Source organism: Harpia harpyja, chromosome 2, assembly GCF_026419915.1.
Source record: "Harpia harpyja isolate bHarHar1 chromosome 2, bHarHar1 primary haplotype, whole genome shotgun sequence".
NCBI lineage: Eukaryota > Metazoa > Chordata > Aves > Accipitriformes > Accipitridae > Harpia > Harpia harpyja.
This window is the reverse complement of record NC_068941.1, coordinates 34,597,610-34,625,048: the sequence shown is the minus strand read 5'-3', so window position 1 is coordinate 34,625,048 and position 27,439 is coordinate 34,597,610. Positions and strand designations below refer to the sequence as shown.

At 43.4% G+C, this 27,439-nt stretch overlaps 2 protein-coding genes and 1 long non-coding RNA gene across 13 annotated transcripts in view; 1 reads left to right on the top strand and 2 right to left on the bottom strand.

Annotated features, from left to right (window-relative positions):
• Positions 1 to 13,539: 13,539 nt before the first annotated feature.
• Positions 13,540 to 18,675, bottom strand: LOC128136416 (alcohol dehydrogenase 1). Its single transcript, XM_052775937.1, has 9 exons — positions 18,226 to 18,675; positions 16,994 to 17,095; positions 16,643 to 16,784; positions 16,236 to 16,323; positions 15,901 to 16,120; positions 15,521 to 15,781; positions 15,071 to 15,206; positions 14,414 to 14,552; positions 13,540 to 13,783 (listed from the first exon to the last, which is right to left on the bottom strand). Exons 1-9 carry the CDS (start codon positions 18,241 to 18,243, stop codon positions 13,759 to 13,761), a joined length of 1,131 nt encoding a protein of 376 aa, XP_052631897.1. The 5' UTR covers positions 18,244 to 18,675; the 3' UTR covers positions 13,540 to 13,758.
• A 1,845-nt stretch (positions 18,676 to 20,520) lies between these two features.
• Positions 20,521 to 26,474, top strand: LOC128136448 (uncharacterized). Its single transcript, XR_008233370.1, has 4 exons — positions 20,521 to 20,763; positions 21,785 to 21,910; positions 25,323 to 25,532; positions 26,383 to 26,474. It is a non-coding gene; the product is annotated as an uncharacterized LOC128136448 (long non-coding RNA).
• The window catches only part of LOC128136373 (alcohol dehydrogenase 1), a 58,245-nt gene continuing 53,653 nt past the window's right edge, over positions 22,848 to 27,439 (bottom strand). For 10 of the 11 annotated variants that reach the window (XM_052775822.1, XM_052775811.1, XM_052775833.1 and 7 more), the window contains 4 exons: positions 26,796 to 27,056; positions 26,161 to 26,296; positions 24,710 to 24,848; positions 22,848 to 23,234 (listed from right to left, as the gene is read on the bottom strand). In XM_052775822.1, coding sequence (XP_052631782.1) covers positions 23,210 to 23,234; positions 24,710 to 24,848; positions 26,161 to 26,296; positions 26,796 to 27,056 — 561 coding nt within the window. In that variant the 3' untranslated portion in view covers positions 22,848 to 23,209. The remainder of the gene's footprint in view (positions 23,235 to 24,709; positions 24,849 to 26,160; positions 26,297 to 26,795; positions 27,057 to 27,439) is intronic. The other variant, XR_008233346.1, reaches the window with a different exon arrangement.

Below are 27,439 nucleotides of genomic sequence, written 5' to 3'. Positions count from 1 at the left end.
ACCTCTTTCCTGCAATCATAAGGTCAAAAGCATCATTGATTTTTGTCAAGTGGCAATGTATATGACACCAAGGCATGCAAATAAAATTTCATTACCGTACGGTTAAACACCAGCTTTGGTACACTCTCTACACCCTTCCAACCTGCAACAAAACCCATGAAACCAAGTTCTGGTAACAGTGAACAAACTGAATTTAATTAATAAATCAGGTTACAAGCAAAAACAATTTGACCCAAGATTAGACACCTGCCTGATTTTTTGCCTGATTCCCTACTTTAGTTTTCAAGCCAGTGGTCACACTTTCTTTCCTGATGCTTTTCTTGCCTTATCAGCCACATAAACATTTCACAAAAGCTATTAAATCAGATTGACGAATGTTTCATGAGTACAGGAAATTCATTGAATATATAACATCTCTCAAGTGCCTAACTGATGCTGAGTATTCTGTATCTGTCCAGGTTACATACACCCACCACACTGAGCACTAGTATACTGACACAGTAATATTAATAACCTGAATACTCTGAATACTGTATAAAACATGGCCTAACAACCCACTTTTTTTTTGAGAGATAGCTGCTGAACAGAAGAAAAGTGCCAGACCTATTACTAGTTAAATGGCAGATCTATGCTAGTGGTGGTTTTTGGTTGTCTTTGCTATGAGTTTTGGTTAAAAAGTAGTGTTTGGTCAGGATACCTTCATTGCTGTGTTAGCAGTCAAGTGTTACTCCACAAATTGCTAATTTGTAAGGGGTCAACTAAATCACAAAGCTTTGCATATTTTTTTTAAGTATCACATGGTTTAGTTTTTGCTTGATGAGATGACAACCCAAATGACTTTAGTAATATCCTGGAAAGAGGATATTTAATACATTAAACGCTGTTACACATCCAGTTACACTCTGAAAATGAAAAATTTCTTTGTTGTTGTATTCAGGTGTGTGACTCAATAAACTGCAAGTCTGAATGCTTTATCGCATCTTTTTATATCCAGTGTTTTAAGAAACTGGGAGGCAAATGGGAGACCCTTATAATGGCCTTGTTCTGATAATCACTTCTAGAAATGTCAAGCCTCTACTAAATATACTAACTGCTGAAACAGTCGTGAAGGAATCTACATTTTAAATAGAATACATATCCTTTTTTGTGTCTACTTTTTATTTTGTATCTTTCCAAATTGTTTTTCTGTGTTTCTTTCTCCTGGATACCAAAGATTATTTAGAATTAGATTTACATTCTTGAAGCATGTGTCATTTTGTTACTCTTATTTTCTAGTACGAGATTTGCAGATTTTCTGAGTTGTAAGTTCAGTTTCTGAGGTTCCTGGGAGAAAAAAAAATCACTTTTGGACTGAATTATAGTAAGGTCTTAAAGTAATTTAAAATGAAGGCTAGTTACAGTACATCCCTCTATACATTGCTGACAGAATATTTAAATAAACAATGTATTTAGTAATGATCTACATGGAATGTGCAGTCCAGTATCCATAAATCACTGGGTATTATATACTATCTTGGGTCCCTTTACATATGCTCCTTTACCAGGAACAGCCCTAATAATATCCTCAAAGGTTATTTCCACAAAACTGTAATGGATTCTAAGTTTTGAATGTTTGTGAACTGCAAGAGCAAGCTTACCCAATTAATGAATGTGCATGCTTATAGTTAATAAATCTAAGGGAAAAAAACCCAAAACAATTAGTGATGCAAAGGCAATCCCTTACCACCTCCCACCAGGAGACTGATGCCCAGCCAGTCTCTGAGCAACAGTTACCTTGGAAAGACTACCTCCCAGTTTTTATTGCTGAGCATGTCATTATATGGCACAGAATATTCCTCAGGTCAATCTAGGTCAGCTGTACCAGCAGTACTCCCTTCCAAACATTTGTCCACCCCAGCCTGCTTGCTGCAGGGAGCAGAGTGAGAAACGGAGAAGCCTTGTCACTGTACAAGCACTGCTCAGCAATCGCTAAAACATTGGTGTCTTACCAACGCTGTTTTGGTCACAGCTGTAAAACACAGCAAGATATGGGCTGCGATGAAGAAAGTTAATTCCATCCCAGCCAGACCCAGTACAACTCTGTAGGGCAGGGCATGCATTTCTATTCTGTATTCACCGTGCCTAGCATGATGTGCTTTTGGTCTTGGACAAGGACTGGCGGTTCCTATGTAGGACTACTGAGTGACATTGCATTGGTAGAGAAATGCTTTGTCAGTGTCAGTGGAAGAACCTGTGGAACTGGGGCAGTTCTGATGAAAGAGCAAACCTGGGAACTGTCAGATCAAAACTGGAATAGGGTATACTGAAGTTAGGTGCCTGCTCTTCCAGCCTATTAGGGAGTAAAGGGGTTTTCTGGATGTTGCTTTTGAATGCAAGTATCTAAACTCCATGTATGTCCTGTTTTGGAGCTGAACTTAAGTTAGTGATGGTTTGTGGCACTACTGTACAAAACAAAACATTTAGTCTAAGCCCCTTAAAAATGCAAAAGCAATGACAATACACCAACCAAATTTCTGAAAATTGCTACTGCAAGCATTAGTATAACACTCTAACATGAGTAAGTTCTATTGTGTTGTTGATAAATTATTATTATAGTTATTATTATTGTTAATTCCTTCAGAACAGAGAAAAGGCTATTTTTGCTGCAAGTTAGATGCCAGTTACAGTTTTCTCCATTTGAACTGAGTTTTTCAATAAGATTTCACCTGAGAAATTCAGACCGTGCCATTGTAACCCAGCTTTCTTTTATTGCAGTTTTTTTTAATCATCTAGGGATTTATAAAAATCTCCATGACTTCTTTAAGAATTAATGTTTGGGACATAAATACCCTGGAAGCCTTCAAGAAACTTACTTAAGTCCACATAAAAGCTTTAGCACTGGTTCAGTAAATAAACACAGATGTAACATAATAGAAACATAAATTTTGCATGTGAAAGCCAAAACACATTATCATCTGCTTATCACCATCTGTACATGGATAAAGTACATCAATATAAGCCTCAGTGCTTAGTTGCTAAAGGGGATGAATTCTTGCTCAAAGCAAGAAAAGGAACTACAGAGATTTGAATAGCAAAATACTGGCTGACAAGAGATGCTGTTAATACTATTCTGGTGATAAAAAAGATAAGAGGATAAAAATTATATGCATTTCCATTGAAACACGTGTGTTTACTAAAACAGACATTCTGATGTACAACAGAGGACTTTCTCTGTCTTGCATTAGCATGCAAAGCCCAAAGGATGTGAAGAAAGCCAAAACAAAAATAAGTACCTTCCTAATTCTTACCAAAATTAAAACAAACTAAGACCCTTCCTGCATTTATTAAACCCCATAGAGCAGAAAATCTCTCAGCAGGTTTATTACAAAGGATGTTTTCAAGAGATAACCAGCCTTTATTGCAAATGTTTAATTAAGTTCAAAGAAAATTTGTGCTGTGTTTGTTCTGGAATATGGCTTCCATCTCAGTTTGTGCAAAGTTTGGGTAATACGACTTGGGTAATATTATCAGATTAGTACTGGCATAAAGCTACTAGTAATGTTGTTACTGACATGTCTTTGAAACATTGACCCTTTCACTGAGAAAAAGGAATGTTGCCTCTAAGTAAAACAAAAATGAAGGTAACTGAGTATTTTTAAGGTACAGGTCAAAATATGAAATTGAGAATTCTGAAAAAAAAATTAAAAAATTATCAGCCCAGGTCCTAATACTTGTGAGGAATTATATAAGGAAAGTAGGGAGTTTTGTACCTGCAGGTGTCAAATGCGTGTCATTTCCCACTGAAATTGGTGACCATTTTTATATGTCATGCAACTTGTGTATGAAGATAAAAGCATCCTTACATTTCTGCCATGTTTTATCTGTGCTGTAAGACCATGTTGTACCATCACATGATATTGCTTTCCTTAAAGTCTTTCTTTTTTCCCAGCATATGGTGATAATTGATCAGAATATGTGCCAATCTGATCAGGAATTTAATTGACACTGCCTTATCTTGTTCTGTAAACTATGTGATCCAGACTAGGACCATAACTGACTTCTTACTGTGTGTAACAATCAGTAGCAAGTATCTAAACCAAGCAGTCTTAAGTGTTGCAGCAGAAAATCCAATTCAAGTAAAAACATTACCAGGATTTCAGCTGTTACAATTTGACTTGTTTACTGCAGGTCAAAATCCAGATCAATGGCTTAGACATCGATCATTTAACAAGTGTATTTTTAAATACAAATTTTGGTGAGAGTATCTTAGTATAGCTAAGTAAGTCAGTGAGTAATTGTTCTTAATGCTTTTCTTTTTAATTCTGTTCCTTATGGAGTGTTGCTTGTATGGCAAGGTGCCAGGGTACTCTCAGTTAGAGCAACTGCCACCTCTGGAGAAAGCCATTTGCATTCAAGTGTTCATGCAAAGGGCTTATTCACAGATAAAAAACTTAAGTGGTTGTTGACAGAAGAGTTGCTTCTGCTGATTACCTAGATGGTTGCTAGGCTTCTCTTTACTTTAGGCTTTGTAAAACCTTAATCACACAGCAAACACAGAAGGAAGGAAAGGAAATTAGGAGAAATAAGTATGTGCTTAGTATATTTCCACTCAGAACTCACAGGAACCAGCAAAGACCTTCACATATGCTTTAGAGATGTATCATCCTGCACAGCTCGTTAGGCAGGATAGGATCAATGGAGCAGTGCCTGGAACAGCGGCAGATCTCTATGAGAGTGTTGTGCATGAAATGATGTGCCTGAGGAGCTTCTTATGTGAAATGCTCTAATTGAATGTAAGATGCAATTGCAATAAATCTGAGTCTATTCCTTTGCTGCTGTAGGAACTGTATCATGTAGCCCTTATCAGAAACCTGTCATGTTCTGTGTTAAAAATAGGAGGGGTTACTGCCATTAAGATTATTTACAATAGTCTGATCTGATTAGTCTTCTTTTAATTTCTAGGCTACTTTACCCCACTTGTTCCTGTGCAAGCAATGCCAGTTACTGCAAAAAGTTTTCCCCATGTTTAGTGTTTATACCCTTAATTTATTTTTGGAAGGTAGCCATATCCTTTTACCCTCCCTTTTGTTAATCTGGGTAAGCCACATGCTTATAGTTTCTTTTAGCATTGAGGCTTTCTTTTCTTTGACCCTGCTAGTAGCATACCTTTGCATCTCTTCCAGTTTGAATTCATTGTCCTTGAACATGGTGATACAGAAGTTCTTTACTTGTTCATCCTGGTAATTTAGTCCCAAATAACTGAAAACCGAAGCTAACACATCTGTGCAAGAGATAAATTATTGAAACATTTCTGTTGTTTGGCTGTGTTATGTAATAACTAACCTATTCCTAGTGAGCTGCTTTGTGTCATTTCTGTAGTCTGTGTATTTATCGTATGAGCTGTAACTGGTTAATTTCTACAATACGCACCTTCACACCTCACTAAAACCATGGAAGAAGAGGTTTTGATACCAACAACTATGGACCACAGTCTGATCTCACACCAGGCTAATAGTATGGCTAAGGCTAGAATCTAGCATTATAGGAAAAGAATAATGCTTCAGTAAAACATTGTGGTTCACAGTTTTTCCCAACTAATTGAAAAATATACTTGCAGTGCGAGTTTCTATTTATTTCCCTTGGACTCACCTCAAATACTGGATGCCAAAGCCTCTAAATAAAAACTAAAGGGAAATTTCTATTTCTTAGGTTTGAAAAGACATGCTGTCCTTTGTCTCATTGGGTTCAACAAAAGGAATTGCAAAGTCCTGCACCTGGGGAGGAAGAACCCTATGCACCAGTACATGCTGGGGGCCACCGAGCTGGAAAGCATCTTTGTAGAAAAAGACCTGGGGGTGCTGGTGGACATCAAGTCAAACATGAGCCAGCAGTGTGCCCTTATGGCCAATGGTGTCCTGGGCTGCATTAGACGAAGTATGGCCAGCAGGTCGAGGGAGGTGATCCTTACCCTCTGCTCACCACTGCTGAGGCCACACCTGGAGTGCTGGGTCTAGTTCTGGGCTCCCCGGTACAAGAGGGACATGGAGGAAGGGTGCAAAGAGGACAGAGCCAGGCTTTTCTCAGTGGTGCCCAATGATGGGACCAGAGGCAGTGGTCACAAACTTAAACACAGGAGGGTCCATCTGAACATGTTATGGTTAAAGCCGTATCTGCAGTCCTGTCAGGAGCTACAACACAAGCCATCCATGCACAGTATAGGTAACTTTGATATAATTTGCTTCAGTTTCCATATTAATGTTGTTGTTAGTGCTGCCCGCTAATGGTGCTGGGTAAAGAAGGGAATTTTTTCTGTCTCTGGGAGGTGTTTTTCTTCCAGTTCACCTGGAACATGAAACCCGTGTTTCCAGCCAGGCTTGCCAAGTTGTGTATTTCATAATAGTCATGGTAAAGGGATTCTGCTGCGTGTTCTACAGGGGTAGATTGTGTTATATACAAATGAAATGTAAATGATGCTACTGAGAGCTGTACTCATTGAGGTGGGCAGTTCCAAGGATTTCCATTGTAAAACAGATGAGTTGGCTGTTTCTGTGGTACTGTTCTATAAATAATTTCTGTGAAACAGAGATTCTGTGTACACCTGTAATTATTGACTTCTTGCTTATGACTTGGATGCCCCAAGCAGGCTTTTCTTCTCCTGTAGGAGACCTTGAAATGAATTTATGAGAACTAGGAGCTTTCAAAAACAGAGATGCTCCAAGCAGAGTTTTGAGGACACCTTGACTCTGACGTTGTGAGCAGTCCCTGGCTCTAAAGGCAGAGCAGGAGGAATGGGGGATAGAGGTGCTAGAAGTTCGTATTAAGAAAGAAAAGACAAGGTCAGGCAGCAGTGCTAACTATGAGGCATGGGAGGGGTGTCAACACCGAAAGGGTTGGAGGGTAAATCCATTAGGTTTTCTCAACCAGATGCTGCTTCTGACGTGATTTTACTGTGGAAGGGTGTTTTCTACACATGCATATGGGTGTAAACAACTTGTATTCAGGCTGCGTGCACAGTATACTCATAGCCAGGCATGCTTCCAAATCTGACAATGAAGTAACTAAATTGTTCCAGCCAATGTTTTCATCACCGTATATGATGGTGCAAAATCAAGACATGCTTTCTGCAAACTTCAATATAGATATACACAATATATATGTACTATACATGCATACATATAAAAATATATCCATGCTGCAACTTCACCAAAGTCCCTAGTGGCTGCTCAGTCAACATAGTTACAGTAAATCATTGTGGCTGAGCAACAGATTCCCTGAGAAGAGACTGACAATCTGCAGTGTTACTGTAGAACAGGCACCCAATGTGATGAGTGTTGTCTGCAATGAGGTTTTTTTTTTTCCTGGTCTCACCCATAACTGCAGGCTCCTGACGGTCTCCCATGGGAGCCATGACAGAAGTCCTTCTGGAGAAATACTGTTTGAATGCTCCACTGTCCAATCTATATTGAATCTTTTGCCACTTATCACTAATCCAGTGAACTGGAAATTAAACACTGGAGAGAGGCTCACTGGATTTAAAAAGTACTGAGTGAGATACAATGGCCAAGTTTTCTCCAGCTGCTGAAGTTGATGCTGCTTCAGTGACATCTGGGGTTTTTTTTGCAGAGGGACTTTGGGATTGCAGCAAAGTATAAGTTTATGCTAGAAAATTTCATTGATCTTATATTTCAAGACAGCATTTTAGTGGAACTATTTAAAAAAATAAATTCAAGTATATTCCACAAGGGGATATAATATGGAACAATCTTTCCGTTTAGGGTGTAAATAGAATAGTGGAAAAAGTGTTTCTCCTTTTGTATTTTACTAGGCAAATTTGAGAAATTCAGTCCACAGTGTATTGGCTAAAACAAAAAAAATAGATCAACATCCTAATATGAAATGTATTTCATTTTTTCCTCTCCCTAAAGCTGTTGGGCACAATCCATAGCAGAGTCAGCTCTACTATGTGACTTTCATGTTGGAGTAGAGTACACTCATTAAATGTGCAGATAGGAGGAGGGTTACAAGCACACTGAAAGAGAGGGTTAGAAAATGATCCTGACAGTCTGGGGGAATGCTTTTAAAGAACTGGGATGCAATTGAGTGTAGTGATCAGCATAGATGGCAAGTGACAAGTCAAAAAGCAGTTCTGCAGAAAAAAAAAGCCTGCAAAGAGTAGTGAATGACAAAGTGAACGTGAGTTAGCGATATCCTGCTATTTGGAAGCAGAGGAAAGGCAAACATCATAGTGGCTGTGGAAACAGGAATACAGTTGACAAGACGGGAAGTAATGCTTCAGGGTGGGAAGGGCGAGGGTAGACATAGTAACAGTCTTCAGGAACATAAAAAGTAGCTATAAGGTTGAGCAGGAGATTTAGTCTCTCTGAGGAGATTAACTTTGACAGTATGATACAGTTTGAAGTGGTAATGGAATAGATCATCCTTGGAGGCCTTTGAGCACAAGTTATCCCTTAGGAATGATACAGAGATTTGATCCTGCACTGGGAAAAAAGCTAATCTACATGGTCTCTCAAGAACCATCCGAGCTCTGTTTTCAGATGAGTTCATTACTTAAATAGTCTTGTTTTGTTATTTTATGCACAGCAGATTGTGGTTTTTAAATAACTTGTAGGATGTTAAAAAAACACACATTTGATCAGCATCGTAAGAGATTTACTTGCTTACCATTTTGTGGATATGAATGATATTGCTAGAAGTGCACATCACCATCAGTTTCTCTAAAGTGGTGGTGTAAATGACAACAATCTTATGATGTATTGGATTTTTATGGGAAGTAGGTTGTATTTAAAAATTGATATCCCCTGCTGGAGTATTTGGCGTGGCTATTGTAATATTTGTATAAGTCAAAGCTCAGAGTACTCAACTTAAAATAAATGCCAAAGGATTATTCAGATAATAAACTACATTTACATAGTGCTAGTTTACATGGTTCTAGAAGCAAAGATTGATTGACATTTGTGTTTGTGTTAATTCTACAATGTGAAAGACCTGGAAGTGGGACACTTGATGAGAAATGGTGTGTGATTGTCATCTCTCAAGTATAAGAAAACAGTACAGCGTCATAAATACTCAAACAGAAAATGAAAATATTTAAAGTGATGGACTGTTCAGAGCTGGGTGCTGTCTACATTCATCTCTAACACTATGTAAGCATCAGTAGAGAACAATGTTTGATACTCCGATGCTCCATGTACATGTTATGGAGCAAACCCATTTGTTTCCTTTTCATTTTTGCAATCTCATATATGGGCTCATTGCCCATATAAACTCTTTGCTGGGACAGAGTAGTAAATATTTTTCTGGGTTAAAATATATCTTGCATAAATCTACCAGTGTTTTATTGATGGTAATTTTAGGCTGCTGAGTCTGCATTTATATTCTAGAAGAGACGGTCTTTTTGTTATTTCAAAGAAACTGAGCAGTGGAATTGATTAAAATAGAATTGTAACTGAAACAGATAAGCTAAATAATGCAAACCACTCCAAAGAGCAATGTGTCCTTCCCATTGCTACTCTGGAAAGAAATGCCACACATTCAAATATTGAATGCACGTGGTTGTTATGTGTAATATGGCAACCAGCTAGAATTGGCTGACGAGAAGCTCAACGTGACCCAGCAATGTGCGTCTGCAGCCCAGAAAGCCAACCGTATCCTGGGCTGCATCGAAAGAAGCGTGATCAACAGGTCAAGGGAGGTGATTCTGCTCCTCTACTCCACTTTCATGAGACCCCACCTGGAGTACTGTGTTCAGCTCTGGGGTCCCCAACATAAGAAGGACATGGACCTGTTGGATCAAGTCCAGAGGATGGCCGTGAAGATGATCAGGTGACTGGAGCACCTCTCCTGTGAAGACAGGCTGAGAGAGTTGGGGTTGTTCAGCCTGGAGAAGAGAAGGCTCTGGGGAGACCTTATAGCAGCCTCCAGTACCTAAAGGGGGCCTACGGGAAAGCTGGGGAGGGACTTTTTACAAGGGCTTGTAGTGATAGGACAAGGGGTAATGGCTTTAAACTGTAAGAGTGGAGATTTAGATTAGACATAAGGAAGAAGTTCTTTACTGTGAGGGTGGTGAGGCACTGGAACAGGTTACCCAGAGAAGGTGTGGATGCCCCCTCCCTGGAAGTGTTCAAGGCCAGGTTGGGTGGGACTTTGAGCAACCTGGTCTAGTGGAAGGTGTCCCTGCCCATGGTGGGGGGGTTGGAACTAGATGATCTTTAAGGTCCCTTCCAACCGAAACCGTTCCATGGTTGTATGAATCACTAGACTTACGATATACTCAACTTTAAGCTGCTGCCAAGGAGAAACTGATAAAAGGAATAGAAAGATGATGGATGAAGAGGTTGAAAATCGAGATGATATGGTCAAATGCCAGTAAAGAGAATCAGATTTTCCTAGTTGCACATGTGAACTTGACCCCAGCATGTCAGAAATGCCATATATTGATTATAGCTTTGAAATTTTGCATGTTCTTAGAAAAAGCAATGAGAGCTCTTTTCAACTTACAACACCGAGCAAAGATTTTTATTTTATCCTTCCTCTCTTTAGACCTGTGTTCTCTCCCTACCTCTCTGCTCCATGCTTCCCTTTTTCTTCACCCTCAACTGCTTAGCCCAGCACTGTAAGCCAGTTCATCCTTCTGCCAGTCCCTCTCCCATTCCTAGGCGTGCTGTGCAAGAATTCGTGTTGTCTGTGGTGAAAGTAAGTTTCCACATGCATAATTCAGCCTTGAGGACCTTCATGATCCCACCAGCTCTAGTCTAGAAGGAAATGATAGACTAGAAAAAGCCTGTCCACTAGAAAGGAATCCTCCCTCCGTGTGGCTGAAAGGACGTTTTTGTATACCTAAGGAATGGGATAATTTCCTGGAAGACTACCAATAGTGACTAAAAACCCTTCTTGGATCAGGAACCATTTAGAATGCCATAGTGAGCAGAACTTGACTCTTTAGCTGTTGAACAATATGATAGATTAATATTTTTAAAAAATCAAAAGACATCTGTTAACATTAGGATGTAAAAAAGATTAGTCCTGATCAGAAAAAAATGCAGCATTCATGAACCGGGAAGGCATTACTCTGTAGATTCATGCTTAGGACACCCAGCTCTACAGTTGATTCACACATCCTTCGTGCCTCTTACCCTGTCAGTTCAATCACTAGATTTGGTGGAGAAAAGATGTGGTTCTTCGCCAGGACTAGTTGCTTTCATGTGCTTTGCAATTTTTAGTCCACTTTGAAAGTGGACTGATGTTTAACTGCTTAGCTGAAAACAAAAATATTCTTTAAGCTGTTCAGACTGACCCACTTTACACAGCTTTTGAGCCTTATTTTAGTTGATTTTGATTACCATTCGATTTTCTACATTGTGCAAGAGTTGGAGAGCAATTCCAGAGGACAAATGGTGTATGGCTGATATCCCATATGGTTGCTAGTGTTTGAAGTTTAAAACAACAAATTTTACAAATACTGTGACAGATAATGAAACCATTCAACTGCTTCCTAGATAACATTCCATACATATGGCTTATGTTTTCATCTCACACATAAGGACATAAATGTGAACAGTGCTACATGTACTGGTGTTTCATGCCTCTTAGGACAGGTCCAGTCTCTGCTGTTGAGCTTATAGCCTACAAAATTGTTCTAAAAAGGTCTTTCAAATGTGTATATGATTTTTCCTTAAAACATCCATGTGATGCTCTCCTCCATCAAACTTGCAAACCAAACATTGATGTGAAGACAATATAGATTTCAGAATTGCTGACTGCCCTGCTTGCAGTTGTGAAGTGCCATGGGTAGCTGGCATCTCTGCAAAACATTTGAAATGTATGTGAATATGGGGGGGAGTTGATACTGAGATCCTATTGCTGTGCAGCTTTGTGCATATCTTAAGAGAAGAGGATGTTTTTTTCTTGTCCAATCAATAGACGGAGAATAAAATCAAACTTGTATGTCAGTAGGCATGGATTTAATGATTCACTTTTTAATGGAAGACACTGTGTATCTGTGTTCAACAATATTTCATATCCTGACTTGCTATATGCATTCACGTATCAGACAAGTTTTAATAACTGATCTGTTAAGTCAGATGTTTGTACAGACAGGCGCAGGCCTCGAGGTCTTTGTCTTCATCTTGGTAGTCAGTGTTCTGGCCCCCTTTGTGTATTATGTTCATCTCCTGTCTGTATCAAAGTGGTGGAAAAATGGAAGACTATTTGACAGAAGTCACTTTGTGGAATAGACTCTGAAATGCACTTATGAGGGCTAAGTACAAATCTTATCTTTTCCCCTGCCTGCAATAGTTCAAACCCTTCAATAATTGTTAATTAGAAGACAAAGGCAGATATTAATGCCTTTACTAATACCTCAGCATTAAATTTTTGTCTTCAGTGTAACTGGGCACCAGTTTCAGAGACAATTTTTGCATTACTACTATAAAGAACAAACTAGATCATATCCTAGCATGTATGGCTTTGCGTTTGTTAGCAAGATTGATAATTCCCTATTCTTTAAGGTGCCCTGTTGCTTTAATTTCCATTAGGACAAAAATATTGTATCCCTCATACAAAATGGAAGGGGGAGGAGGCAAATGAGGTAAGGAATGTGAGAGTTAGATCTACCCTGACATATTATACGTTGAAGAAATATAAGAAAAATATTGATAAAGGTCTATTAAACATGTACAATTGATTCTATTCACCCTAGTGAAGGAGAACGGTTGAGGGAAAAAAATGTGTTAAAATAGAGAACAGGAATCTTACAGCAATTGCTCATTTTGAGTCATGCTGTCATAGAATCCTAGGATATCTCAGGTTGGAAGGGACCCATAAGGATCATATGCTTGCATTTCCTTTTGTGCACAGAACAAATTTAGTTGCCAGACCGGTTGTGATCCTGGTAGCTCCTACAGAATTGCACTCTTGCAATGTAAGGAGGAATTTTACTTTTTATTTTCTGGAAGTCTAGGTATAGTACCTCTAGCACCCACATTTACATATTGTGGGACATAAATGCATTTGTAATTTCTCTTCCCAATTACAATCTGTAAATTTCTCTGAGTTTGTTATCAAGAACAAAACTAGATCAGGAGAAAAGCCACCAGAATGAGCTCAGGAGGCCAGAGGATCTAAAGAGGACAAATATGAATTGAAGAAGGGAAAATTAGGAGAGAATAGGAAAAAGTAATGGGATAAGAAAACCTTACGTTTAAATGAAAGGTGCTGGAGTACAGGTTTTACCCGAGGTTAACCTCACATAGAAAAACACATTGTGGTCCTGCAAGTGAGACCGGAGAACAGCAGCAGCAGCTGTCGTTTCGCTGCTGTACTTTGGTTGAGGGTGCAGCATTCACCCAGCTGAGATGGGGGCAGAGACACGTCAGTGTAAGCGTGTAAGGTGGGCGAAGGTGGGAAGCAGCAGCCACGGAGGGAGCAAAGGCAGTTGCTCACTGCTGAGATGAGGGGTGTGATGGAAGGGCCCGTGGTATGAGGAAGAGCTCCTAGTGCCCCATGGGACCTCTGTTGATTGAGTACACTGTACAGGACAAGTCTGACTGAAATCCTTTATTGGTAAAATCGGTGTCTTGGGGGAAGCATCCTTCTGGGTCTCAGCCAGGCGCAGGAGTGCTGGCAGCGGCACCAGCATCGGCGAGTTCCTTGTTCTTGTCTCCTCACACCCCACAAAGTGAGGTGCTGGGCGAGAAAGGTCCATGCCTGGAGAGTGTCTCTGCACCGGTCCCTCTGCTCCACCTGCAGTGGCTGCGTCCTTCAAAAGAGCAGGACGCAGCGAATACTGAAAAGTGGAAAGGAAGGGAGGAGTTACAAGTGCTGTGGCTGGGAGCGTTCAGGAGCAGGCAGCGGGGCAGGCAGGTGTGCCTGAGGACCCGCTGCCTTCTTTCTCATCCAGCCTCTTCCTAACTCAGCTGCACAGGACATGCAGCAACAGGGCAGCCTTCAAAACCCTGCTGAAGGGAACCCCTCAGAGCTAAGGCACTATGTCCCTCCCCATAGCTCTTCTGCTGCTGCTGTAAGATACGGTCTTCCCTTCTTTGGCTTTTATGCTCTTGTCACCAAAGATGCCCTTTACTTCTCGTTCTCTGTCACCTGTCCTGTGCTTTCAAACAGTGCCCCGAGATGTTGGCGTCTGAGGGCCTGTGCTGGCTTCAGGGCAGTGCTGGGGCTGCGGGACCTCTGCTGAGCCAAACCATAAGCAGGAGGGTTCCCTGTGCTGAGTGTGGGCTCTTCCCTCCGGGTTATGGCAGAGCCTCCCGACACACAGCTCTGGACCCTGATTCCTCAAAAGGCTCAGATCCTTTTTGAGAAGGCAGTATTGCATGCTCTGCCTGCCAGAGCGTTTGGGCTGTTTGAATTTTAGGTGGAGGTGGTGTTTGCTGTACCTCGCTCCTGCTAGTCAGGGTCTCACCTTTTTCCTGCACGTAACAACTCAAACCCTTCATTCACTTTAGCAATCGGCAGCGTGTGCGAGATTAGAACATCTGAGTTGAATTTCTTCTCCAAATAGCTGGAAACTAATGTAGGGATACAATCTCTCATCTTCCAACCTAGAAACGGGAGAAGGCACCCGCAGTGAATAATCAGAGAAATGCTGTTTTGGTAAGGTAGTCTTGCTGTGAGGATCAGGACTGAGTGACCAATTCTGGTGCCTTTATCTTGTGAGAAATTTCCCTCTCCTTGGGATGAGAGTGAGCTAGAGTAGACAGTTGTGTGCATTGGAACTGTATGAAACAGTTACAGGTTTATTAGCATGTTTCATGCCTATATATACAGTGGAAATGCAGCGCTCCTCTTTAGTTGGGTTTTTCTTGAAAACTCTCTCAAAGAGGCTTCCTGGGACATTGTCAAGCTTGAAATATTATTTGTGACCAATAGCTTAGTGAATAATGTCTATGAGGAAAAGTGTCTTTTGTCCTACAGCTGAGGACATTGCTCAGATAGGAAAACTCATTTTCAAGGGGAGAGTTACTCATATGCCCTGAAGGGTACCTGTTCCACAGACATTTTGAAATTACTGTGAAAGGAAAAGTCTGAAACGTCTAAACTGTTTTCCTAAGTTTCATACCTCCGAGCAGAGTCCCCTTCCATGTACGCCCAGACAGCAGAAGCATAGGATCGATGGAAATCACTGAACCAGAAGCTGGTACCCCAACCATCACACAGACGCCAGTGTTCATATTGCAGGAAGCCAGGGCAGCAGTCTGATGGGACAGGCAGGTGAGTTAGAGAATGCAGTGATGAGTTTGTCAGAAAAGCATTCTTTCTGTGCAGTCATCTGCACCTCCCTGGTAATCTGAAAACACATGCTGCCCTGAGCAGCAGACGTGGAGAGCTCAGTGCCTGTTTCAAGACTCGTACATCAGTTTCTCCCAAAGCCAATAGACTGCCTTTCTGAGCAAAGATGTGCCCAGAAGTGCAGGCAGCAGGCAACGAACTGCCCACCGGGGTGAATTTTGCACTGACAGGAGCCTGTGAATGAGCTGGCAGGGAGGACACATGCTGAAATGTCACCTACCAAGGTATCCACATGCCCGATGGCCTCAAAGGAGTAGTCCACGCCATGGCCGGTCATCTCAGTGAGCACCTCCTGGATGGGCTTCTTGAAGTCATGAGGACTGATGCAGTCAGTGGCTCCCAGCTCCTTGGCCTTGGCAAATTTGTCCTTGTTGATATCAATGGCAATGATGCGGGAAGCTCCAGCTGCCTTGCAGCCCATGACAACAGAGAGGCCAACTCCTCCGACGCCGAAGATGGCGCAGGTGGAGCCTGGTTTTACCTGCACAACATGGGGCCCTGTGAGTCTCCAGTGTGAAAAGGAGGTTTCTGTTGCACAGGGTTAGTGAGGGTGCGAGGGCAGCCGTGGGCTGCTTGTGCTCGACATGCCTGAATACCAACCTTGGCGGTGTTGATGGCAGCCCCGTAGCCTGTGGGAAACCCACAGCCGAGCAAGCAGACTTTGTCCAGAGGTGCAGCAGCATCTATCTTGGCAACGGCGTACTCCGGCATCACAGTGTATTCTGCAAAGGTGCTGACCCACAGGAAATGGTGGATCTGCTTCCCTTTGCAAGTGAACCGGCTGGTCTTGTCAGGCAGCAGGTTTTGTGGTTCAGAGACACTGTTGGGAGGGGCATGCATTTGTTTTTCATCAAGTAAAGCAGCCGTGGGGGTGTCAGACTTGTTGAGAGACAGCTGACCCCATTTAGGTGTAGGGGAAGGAGAAGCAAACTCACTGGGACTTCAGGCAGTAGTTGGATTCGGGATTCAGGCAGAAGCTGCATCCCCCGCACTGTGGAAGGCAAAGGGGGATGACTTTGTCTCCTGCAACAAAGCGGATCCCTGTTAGGTGCCTCTCGCTCAACAGGCCCTGAGGATGCTGCCTGTTGGAGGGTCTCTGCTGAGCTTTCCGATGGCAGCATCCTACCACGAACCCCCTGCTTTCTCTGTCAGGGGGAAAGGCTCAGAGCCACACTCGTGTGCATGGGGAATAGACCAGGAAAGTGTATCATCTGACAGTCCAGTGCAATGAGTGCGCACTCAGGTTTTGAACCACTGACGTGGGAGGAGAGGGGCATTTCTGAGCTCTGGGCAGCCTTTGAGAGCTGACTCCTGGGCGTGTGTTTGTGTGTGTGTGTCTTACCTGGTTTCACAGAGGTCACTCCTTCTCCAACACTTTCCACAATCCCAGCTCCTTCATGGCCCGGGATAACTGGGAAAACCACGTTAGGAAAGCAACCTTCCAAAACATGGTCATCTGTGCGACAGATGCCCGTGGCCACAATCTGTTTGGAGAGGAAAGAGTAGATGATGAGCTTTAGAAATGGTCTGGCCTCTGTTTATCTCAATTCGTGGAAGGATTTTTCACAGGGCTTCTCTCGACAGTTAAGGTCTATTGGCAGACACAGATCCCTGACATGTATATTCAAGGTATAGCCATAAGAAGAGCAATTCCCACAAGGGAGAAAAAAAAAATATTGAAACGTGTTTTTACCTTGACACGGACTTCACCCGCCTTTGGAGGTGAAACCTCCACCTCCTCAACAGAGAGTGGTTTGCCCACGGCCCAGGCAACAGCAGCTCTGCATCTGATAACCTGGAAGCAGCAGAGGAGATTAAGCTGCATGGAAAAGTTTGCCTTTGGCACACAGTCAGGGACAGTCATCCTACAATCACCTAAAATTACATGCACAGCACATGTCTCTGTGCACCTGAGCACACGCTGCTGGAGCTACACAACTGTCCTGTGCTCTTTCCTGGGGGACTTGCTGGGTGGGTGGGACGTGGTGGGAGAGCAGAAACACGGGAGCACTCAGCTGTACGCGAAGCCAAGTGATGTTCAATAAACACTGGCATAGTGTGAAATGCAAAGATGAAGTGACCAGTCCGTAGAGGGTAAGGCTTGTGTTTTCCCTGGGTTCGTGGACCTGGAAAAACCCTCCTGCCTTGTGTCCGCAGGATAGGGCTCTGGGGGTGACCCCAGGGCAGCAGGGCTGAACTGCTGCAGCACAGGAGAGGCTGCAGGCCCTGCTGGGGGGGTATCCTCCCTACAGCACTCAGTGCTGATGCCCTCCCCGGCCTTTGGCTGGTCTGTGCTAAGGGGAAGGTGGAGACAGCTCTGGCCCCTCTCCTGCTTGCCACGTGAGTACTGAGTGAGTTCCAAGCGGACTTTTGGTAGGTGACATGGAGAAGATCCCTGAAGAGAAGAGACTCTGGTGTACTGGGCAGATCTGACAGCAACACATGCACTTCCCCGTCCGGCTGGCAACTGGATAATTTTTTCCCTTGCCAAAGGCATGACTTGTGTGTGGCATCTCCCAAACCCCGAGCTGATCAACCCAAAGCTAGTTTGACATCAGCAAAATTCAGCACGAGGTTGAATGCAGGAGATGAGCGGCTGCAAGCCTGCACCTCTAAGAGCTGTGTTTCCCTGCCAAAGTGGGAGCGCAGGGTGGGGCTGCGCAGGAGGCTGTTTTTCAGAGCGGTACGATTCAGTATTTTCATTCCTGAGCTGGTGGGCAGAACAGGAGACGAATGCACCACCTAACGCAGGTACCGACACGTGCAGTTGTATGAAAGCAGAAGCTCAAAGGGGTTTGGATGAGTTGGGAGAGTAAGGTCAGAGGGAAGCGGGCACGCTTTGGTGCACAGGCTGAGCCATTTGCAGAACATTTCCTCAAGAGCAGGGCACCTTGGAAAGGAAGACGGGAAACGCGTTGTCCTTACCTTTCCAGAAGTGGCCATGTGGTCTTAGCGGAGCCGTTGCCGTCGCTGCAGCAGGCTGCAGGGAAGCTGCCGCCCGTCTAGCTGAAGCCCCGTGTTGCGAAATGGCCGGGCCGTGGAGCCGGAGCACTGCTGTGCACCCGCCGGCCGCAGCTGAAGGGAGAGGCAGGGAGCGTGGGGGGAGCGAGTCCTGGCGTGGGACCGTCACCCGAGAGCAGGGAGCTGTCTGTGGTTAATCTGCATCTGACGCCGGGCGCTGCTCGTCAGCGCGAGTGTTGAGCGGAGGAGCTGGCTGGCGGCAGGGAGATGCCAATGGGCGTTAGTCAGGCTCCACGGGGAGTGGGCAGACGTCCTCTGCGGAGGCTTTTATTGGTGGCTCTGCTGTCGGGCTATGCCCTGCCCTCCCTGCCTGAAAGGCACAGAGAGCTCTGAGCGATTTTTCTCCTCCGGTTGCTTCCAGCAGGTGTGGAGGGAGGAGATTCGTGGCACTGCTGGGGCTTCCTCGGGGTCCCCTTGTTGCCAAGGGGTAGCGTTTGACCTGGCAGCGGTTCACGCCAAGGTATTTGCAAAAGGATTAAAAATTAAAAAAAGAAAAAGAAGACAGTGAAAACACGGTATGGTGGACAAACACGCATGCCCTTTTGGAGTGAGGCTTAACTGTCTGTGGTGTTGCAGCTATTTTCACCTGGGTAGTAAGGGGAGAATGTGTTGAGGGGGGCAGTGTCCAAGGACACATTTGGTTCGCTCGTGTGTAACCAGGTTTGCAAGTGGGGCCGTCACTCCCCCGGGCTCTCCTGCTTCCCACAGAGCTGTTTTCTGCTAAGGCATCGGGCAAGGTGATTTATAGGATATTGGATGAGTGGGACGTTGCTGGAGGACCAGGCTAAGATGAACACCCCATGTGTGATGTAACCCCCATGGTTACATGTACAGGGGGCTGCCTGGAGAGGTTTGTGCTAGCACCCGCTACTGCGGTCCCAGCCCTGTTTCATGGGGCGAGAGGGGAGGTCAGCAGCAGCTGCAGCACTTGCTGTTGGCAGGTGACCCCCCCCCCCAGCTCTCAGATCCTCTGGGCCCACCTCTAGCTTCACCAATGCAGACCGGCAACGCTACCGTGCCCCAGCAGCCGGCTGAGTTATCGCCTGGGGCATGGAGGCCCTGTGGTGTGACAGTGGCACCAGCCACTGGGCAGCCTGTTCCCCAGCCTTGCTGGTAGAGCCCAACCTCTAGGTGATGATGGGCAGGTGCTGCCATGCTCCTGTCATGGAGGTGAGCACCCAGCATTGGAGTGGCCATGCACTTGTGGATCACTTTGATCTGTATTTCAGATGCACAGGGACGTTTAGCAGTTTTTCACAGGAAAATTCTGCGTTTTCGTAGGTTTCTTTGCACACCTTTGGTAGCCTCCATCAGTCTGTGAGTGCTGGTGATGTAGTCCTAGGAATGATTCCTAGGAATAAGGATTTTTAGAATGAAGTTTTTAAGGTTTTCAATATTCAGCCTGGTCTGCCTGCTGCATTAAAAAAAAAAAAAAAAAAATCTGTCATGACCTGTGGTATGATTTCTGTGTCTTGCAAGAGAAAAATTTGTTTCACTTGTCCTGAGCAGCCAAAGATGTGACAGCCCTTGAACAAAACATTGGCCTGTCACCTCCCAATTATCTGTGTAGCACAGTGTTTTCTACTACTGGGATCCGTGCCCTCCATCTGGTAACCTGGAAGCAATAGAGGGGATTATGCTGTGTGGGAATGATCATTTGCCTGTGATGCACAGTCATGGAGGGTGATCTTAGAAGCATGTAAAAATAGAGCTGCACAGCGTGTGTCTCTGCGCACCTGAGCACGCACTGCTGGAGCTACACAACTGTCCTGTGCTCTTTCCTGGGGGACTTGCTGGGTGGGTGGGACAAGGTGGGAGAGCAGAAACACGGGAGCGCTCAGCTGTACGCGAAGCCAAGTGACGTTCAATAAACAATGGCCTAGTTTAAGGTCTGAGGAAACACCATTTGTGCTTTGTCAGACCAAGAGTTTGTCTCTTGGGAAATTATTGGATTTTTCATAGTGCCATCGTGCTAATGGACAGATTGTGCTCTGATCTGGAGCGTGGACCCTGCTTGTTCACAGGAAAGCTCCTAAATGGAGGCTCACAGGGCTGCTGCATGTGGCCCTGCACCCACCTGGAGTACCACAGAGTCAGAAAGCCATTGGGAAGGTCTGTCAGAAATATGCTGTCCAGAGCTGCACAATCACACAAACAAATCAATCTTCAGCTGAGTGTAGGTGGGGATCTGCAGGGAGAAATACTCCAGGACAGTATGAACTATTTGTCATTCCCTAGTCAGAAGCCACTTTGTTCCTCCATGTGAAGACAGAACTAGATTGCTGCCTTATAAAATGTCCCTAATAGGAATGATTTCATGGTTTTATTACTTTGGACCCCAGCAACTATCCTGAAAGATACTAACAGCAGATGTTTACTATGCTTGGCAGATTGCAACAGGAATGAGCTTTGCATGATCCTGGAGAGGATGGAAGCGAGGAGGTTTGTTGTACTTTATTCCCTAGCTCTATTTTTTTTTCCTTCTTCTTCTACTCTGAAGACTGCTGTTATGTTCTCTACCCTTCATGCTGTCCTGGTTTTGGCCGGGATAGAGTTAATTTTCTTCCTAGTAGGTGGTAGTGTTGTGTTTTGGATTTAGTATGAGAAGAAAGTTGATAACACACTGATGTTTTCAGTTGTTGCCAAGTAGCGTTTAGACTAAAAGTCAAGGATTTTTCAGCTTCTCATGCCCAGCCAGCAAGAAGGCTGGAGGGGCACAAGAAGTTGGGAGGGGACACAGCCAAGGCAGCTGACCCAAGGTGGCCAAAGGGGTATTCCATACCATGTGACGTCATGTCCAGTATAGAAACTGGGGGGAGTTGGCCGGGGGGGGGGGGGGGGGGTGGGGGGGTGGGTGGGCGGATCACTGCTCGGGAACTAACTGGGCATCGGTTGGCAGGTGATGAGCAATTGCATTGTGCATCACTTGTCTTTCTTGGGTTATATTTCACTCTGTTTTTCTTATCTTCCTTTTCATTACAATTGTTAATATTATTAATATTATTATTATATTTTTTACTTCAATTATTAAACTGTTCTTATATCAACCCATGAGTTCTACTTGTTTTTGATTCTCCTCCCCATCCCACTGGGGCCAGGGGGGAGGAGTGAGCAAGTGGCTGCATGGTGCTCAGTTGCTGGTTGGGGTTAAACCACAACACATGCAATAGGGAACGCCTTGGAAAAAACATGTATCTGGCAGATGGAGGATACTTCACCTCTCCTTACTCCTTTCTCCTTTCTGTCTCCACAAGCTAGGTTTAAACAGGCCTTCTTTGCCTTCTAAGTCATGAGTTAAATGTGCCTTAGCTGGTACAATAAACTAGCTTGGCCTCCACAGAAAACATTTTGCTAGAATACTCTGAGAATTGACATATTATGCTCTTGTTTCTGCTGAATTCATGTTACTACAGATGAGATCAATTAAGAAGAATTAAACCCCCTCTCCTTCTATTTTGAATAGTGATCCAGTTCACGCTGTTGGTTCACACACAACCTGCCTTGAAAGAGATCAGAACTCTTCAGCTGAACTGCACCTGAAAAGAATTATTTTACGGTCCAGAAAAAATCTTCAGACCTGACTGCACAGGTAACCCCACAGAAACAAATGACTGAAGTTTGGGTCTCAATTGCTGCATAAACTGAGTTTATTATACACGCACATGTTTAAGGATCTTCTTCCGTTAAAGTCTAATCTCTTGGTAAACTTACCCTCAAATCATTAACCTAGCTGGGCTGCTCAGGGACTCTTTCTGCTGACACAAACAAGTCAGTCATCGTTAGCACACAGTCCCCTTACTTCACAGGCTCTTCTACCCAGCTACAATGCAGACGAGTGCCTGCAAGCTCTGATTAGCACTTTCAAAAGATAAGTCAATGTTGACCATATTTGCCGAGATAGAAATTGCCTTTGTTCCTGTTTCCATGTTACAAACGCAGAAAGCAGTAAGATGCTTTATGTTTGATTTCTTGCAAACTGTTACCAGTCACCTGTTTCTTCCCACTTAATCGGTATTCACACTTAAAGGTTAAGAAACCTCCCCTTTATTTAATGGAAACAAATAACAATACTTGATGCACATTCATATTTCTTTACATTGTTTCCTAAGCATCAGATGCACTTGTATAAATTGGCCAAAGATCTAAAACCATACTGATAAAGCAACTAAAACATCTCCAAGAAAGAGGTACAAAGGTAAAAAAACCCAAACCAACGACAGCACAGAACACCACCAGAGCAGTTTTATATAAAATGCTTGGAAGTGTTAATTTGGTAAAATATCCAGTGGTGAGACATTCTCCAGTACCTAAGTCTGTGATGTCCTTAAATATAATTTACTGAAATTATTAATTCAAACACATGGTCACCCTAAATTTTAATCTCTGCAGTAATTTTCTTGCTATCAGGTAATGGAATGCTAAAATCATTCAGGATGGATACATAGTTCTGACCTAGAGTTTTACTGTGCTGACCTGCATGCACAAATCTGTTAAGCTTGCAGTATTATGAAGGCCCAAAGAAACAGTTTCCTTCATTTTTCTTTTATTAAGAGACTGCATATTAAAGGCCATTTTAAAAATTCCAAACTTTTCATAACACCTGTGACAGCAGCAAGTCCTCTAATTCATAAATGGCTATCAAAAGAAAATTGCAGCACAATACAGAGGATTTAAAGCAACAATCAGGAAAAAGAGGTAGAAGGAAAAAGATTATTTCATTTATAAACGCTGTGCTTGAAGTCTGGGGTTTGAGCTTGATCCTTTTATTCAAGGGTGGTGGTGGGAGACCCTTCAGAAATGTCTTGGTTTGGATTTCATATCAGTTGTCCTGGAGGATAATGAAGTTCATACTGGTGCTGAGCCATCTGCTGCTCAACAATGGGGAATCCTAGAGCACCAGGACACTGCGAATACTGCAACATAAAATGACAAGTTAGTGACTGTAGAAAAGCCTCTGGGCTAACATCAGCAAAATGCTACTGTTTTCTCTGAAAATCTAGGGTATTGCTGTCAACCAGGGCACTCCCTCCCTCCGCTCCCACCCCTGCTTGCAGCAAAAGGACAGGGCAGATGTGCAAACCTTGCTGCAGATGCAGAGAACAAAACTCATGCAAGACTGCAAAGCCTTCGCTCATGAAGCCCAGGGCTCCTGGCAATTAATCACCAAATATAGCCCAGGAAGACCTTGGAGGGGGGCTTAGACACATCTTTCCAGTTACAAATGGCTCTGAGGGTAACCTCTGAATGGTACAGGTTAGTCTGGGCTGAAACACTGAATTGTTTCACCTAGTAAAAATGGTCAGCTGCAACATGCCTCTGTCTTCAGGCTGACTGTCAGTATTTTAGCAAAGTTGATGGCATCTGTGTCCTTACCACTTTCCCCTGTTTGTTACACTAAAATCTAAAACTAACATTTACAGCACATCTAAAATAAGGACAGTCAAAAATTAAGTGTGTGCTGCATAGTTAGAACCTGAGAACAAACCTCAGGGGCTAAATTCTTCTGTTACATGCTTTTTGTAATCAGAGCAAGTAACACCTAAAATAACTGCTAGCAAATGACAATGAAAACATGAATGTAATTCTCCAGACTGTGTAAGTTATAAACAGCTAGAATTTTCAAAAAGGGTAGTCCCCACACATACTAAGATATACAAATTTATTTCCCGCTTCTGCCAAGGAGAATTTTCAATTATTTCCATGGTGAATCTTGTTAAGTGTCTCTGGCAAACAATATTTCTGATTTCAACACCCTATGTAAGCAGAGTCTGAGCTGAACTCTCACAATATTTGAGGAAAGCACGAGAGCTAAATTCTGAGTTTGCAATGTATACATACACCAAGTACTTTCCTTTTCAAAAAGCTCTGAAGTTCAAGGTAAACTACCCAGTGACATTAGGACTAATTGCACTGGGACTCTGCTCCCTAACTCACAAGAGGAATGCTGAGTTGCTCTTCCAGTAAACATAGGCTGTTTCTGTGTTCCTGCTCCTCATCCTAAAACATTTCTTGGAATGCAGTGTAGCTAACCCCTGGCACTCTACAGCTTGGCCTTCCCAGGCTCCCTTGGTTGTATGCTCTTTTCCAGTGGGCAGTGGGCAGAGACTTCCTCACTTGTGTGGTCTTTTGTCCCTCTGCCACCCAGACTCTTTGCTCAAACTAGAACCTGAAAGTTCCTCTGCAAGGAAAGACAGGGCCCACTGCATTTCAAAAGCTAAAGCTTTGCTGGCTTTATTACTACAGCTGCAACCCATGCACACACACTGGGTGAGATTAAGGGACACAGCAGATTGCCTTCCCTATTCTCTGCCATGAAATCATACTCTGTGTTACTGTACAGCTCCTTTAGGTTATTTATATAGAACCTTTACAATTAAACAACATTTACCTCTTCCCGGTCCTTAGCAAATCAAATCCTTCATTGATTTTAGTGAAAGGAAGTGTGTGGGTTATTAATGGTTCCAGAACAAATTTTTTCTTCATGTAGTCGGCAACCAGTTTAGGGACTGCATCTTTACTCTTCCAGCCTGAAAACACCCCACAGACAATGGATAATGAAACATTAAATGCTTGTGAAAATAGATAAAACCCATGGCAGCTTAAATTTTTAGATAAACTGTCTATAGCAGAATAGCATGATGAGATGTTGCAGCATGTCTTTACCTTTGTTAACACAGAGTGCCAGCAGGAAACATGGGATGAAGTGCAGCTATTGGTAGAAGACCAGGAAAAATTTGAATCTTTACAGAATCCAAACTTCCCTCGCATTAAATACTGTTTCAACTTGTCTATTGATACATAGTCCACTAAATCACACATCATACAAAAGCCAGAGTGCTGACATCCATGTTGGTAACTGGAAACTTGATTGCCTGGTGAAAACTGGGGGGGTGGGGAGTAGATGTGTCTCTTTTTTCTTACAAGCAGTACTAGATAAAGCAGTCTCAAATAGCAGGATGCTCTTCCAGAGGAACCTAATTTGTCTCTGCTATTTTATTCAGGTATCTATTGAATACATCAGAGGAACTGGTTGCCAGTGAGAAAACCTGTTGTTGGAATCAAGTTTTCTGTGGCCTTCAATGTTGTGTTGAGCAAGCTAGGGCTTGCTGAGTGTGGGACTGCTGGGAGAGCTCAGAAAAGAGAAAGAACTGGAAGGGACTGATGGCAGCTGGCAAGGGGCTGAGCTGGGGTCTGACCTATGTGGAAATCAGGTGGGTCTGACCCCTGATATCCTTTAGGGTCCTGACTCTCCATCTCTCCTGCTCTCTCTTTTTCCTTCCCTCTCTTTCTAGCTTTCTATCCCTCTTATTCTCCTCCTCTTTTTATCCCCCTCCCTCTCTCCTCTCTCCCCCCCTTACCTTTTCCTCATTTTCTCTTTTTCTCCCTTTGTCCTTTTCTCTTATCATTCTCCTTTTCTTTGTCCTTATCTCTTTTTCTCTTCTCTATTTTTGTCTTCTCCTCCCTCCCCTCCCCATCCTTTTCTTTCTCTCTTCTACTTTTCTCTCTCTTTCTCTCTCCCTTTCTTTTTTCTCATTTTTTCCTCTTATTTTTCTCCTTTTTCTCTATTTTTTCTTTTTATCTCTTCCTTTCTCTTCCTCTGCCTCTTCTTCTCCTCTCCCCTTTCTTCCCCCTTCCCTCCCTCTTTTTCTCTCTCCTTCTCTTGCCATTAACTAACAGTTCCCATAATTAATTCCCTCTGTGCTTCTTTGTCAGCAAAATAGCTATCAATATTACTTCCAATAGGACAAACTAAGCAATGAATTTAGATATATCCTATTTCATTCAAGATGATTTACAAGTTTCCCATGCCAGTTAAATCACCCCTTTCCAAGCCCTTACCTCCAAAGACAGATCCTTTCCAGGTGCGACCAGTGAAGAGGAGCATGGGGTCAAAAGTGATCTTTTGTGCTGCAGGGGGCACCCCCACAATCACACTGACTCCGTAGTTGTATTGGCAACAGGCCAAGGCTGCAGTCTGCATTTGAAACAGAGGGACACCCCAGAGTCATGCAAGATTTGCTGCTGGGGCACAAAAGTTTGAATTCCTTCTCCTCCTCTCAGGGCTCAGCTTACAATTAATTTTTTGTAACTGAAACCACATCAGACAACTTCCATTGTATCAGCTCACACCATTGTATCTGCTGTCACGGGTCAGGTATGTCCTAGCTTTGTTCTCCTTCCCCATTTTGTCTTAGTCATTAGTGATAAGCCACTGTTGGAAAGCAGATAGTGGGCTATGTGAAATTTAGCCACCCTGGTTAGGCCAGAGGACTACACTGTAGTTCCCTTTCCTAAGCTTTTGAATGCGCTTCTGTCCCTGCATCTCAGTGGCAGACAGCTGGACTTAACAGGTTTGAAGTTAGCTTGACACTTTGCCAGAGGGTCTCAGCTCCTCACTTTTGGTGCTTAGTGGGTTAGCGAAGAGAGAGCTAACAAGCTAATGCCTCATTTGACCACATCTTTTGGTTGCATACCATGGTTTCGGTACAGCCGATGACCTCAAAGGAGTAGTCCACACCATGGCCGGTCATTTCAATCAATACTTCATGAACAGGCTTCTTGAAATCTTTAGGGTTGACACAGTCTGTGGCTCCCAGCTCCTTGGCCTTGGCAAACTTGTCGCTATTGATATCAACAGCAATGATGCGGGAAGCTCCAGCTGCCTTGCAGCCCATGACAACAGAGAGGCCAACTCCTCCCAGGCCAAAGATGGCGCACGTGGAGCCTGGTTCCACCTATAATAACCATATAAACATGGCATACTGTTACAGGTTAGGTAAAGTACAATGCATTTTCTTATTATCAACATGTTTTCACTTCAGCCATTTCTCGTAATTTAGAGATTACCTGCTGAGAATGAATTTGCACATGCACACCTACTAGTGAAGTAGCCAGCTATACCGTTACAATCCTACATGTGACTAAGATAAATTGTCCCTAAAATACATTTCTGAGACCAGGTTTTCATTACACATCTCAGCTTCAGGTTTAGAGACACATTTTTGATGCTTTATATTCCAGTGGTGTTAAGATCTGTAGTGTCACTCCACTGGAGACAGTGCCAGCTCTAAAAGTCACGTTCATGTATTGCTACAAATTACGAGTGTTGTATATATAG

Coding starts and splice junctions, on each gene's coding strand:
- LOC128136416 (XM_052775937.1), bottom strand. Junction 16,324..16,642: donor AGTGACCTCTGTGAAACCAG/GTAAGACACACA, acceptor GCTTTGTTGCAG/GAGACAAAGTCATCCCCCTT. Junction 15,782..15,900: donor CTGCCATCAACACCGCCAAG/GTTGGTATTCAG, acceptor CATGTTGTGCAG/GTAAAACCAGGCTCCACCTG.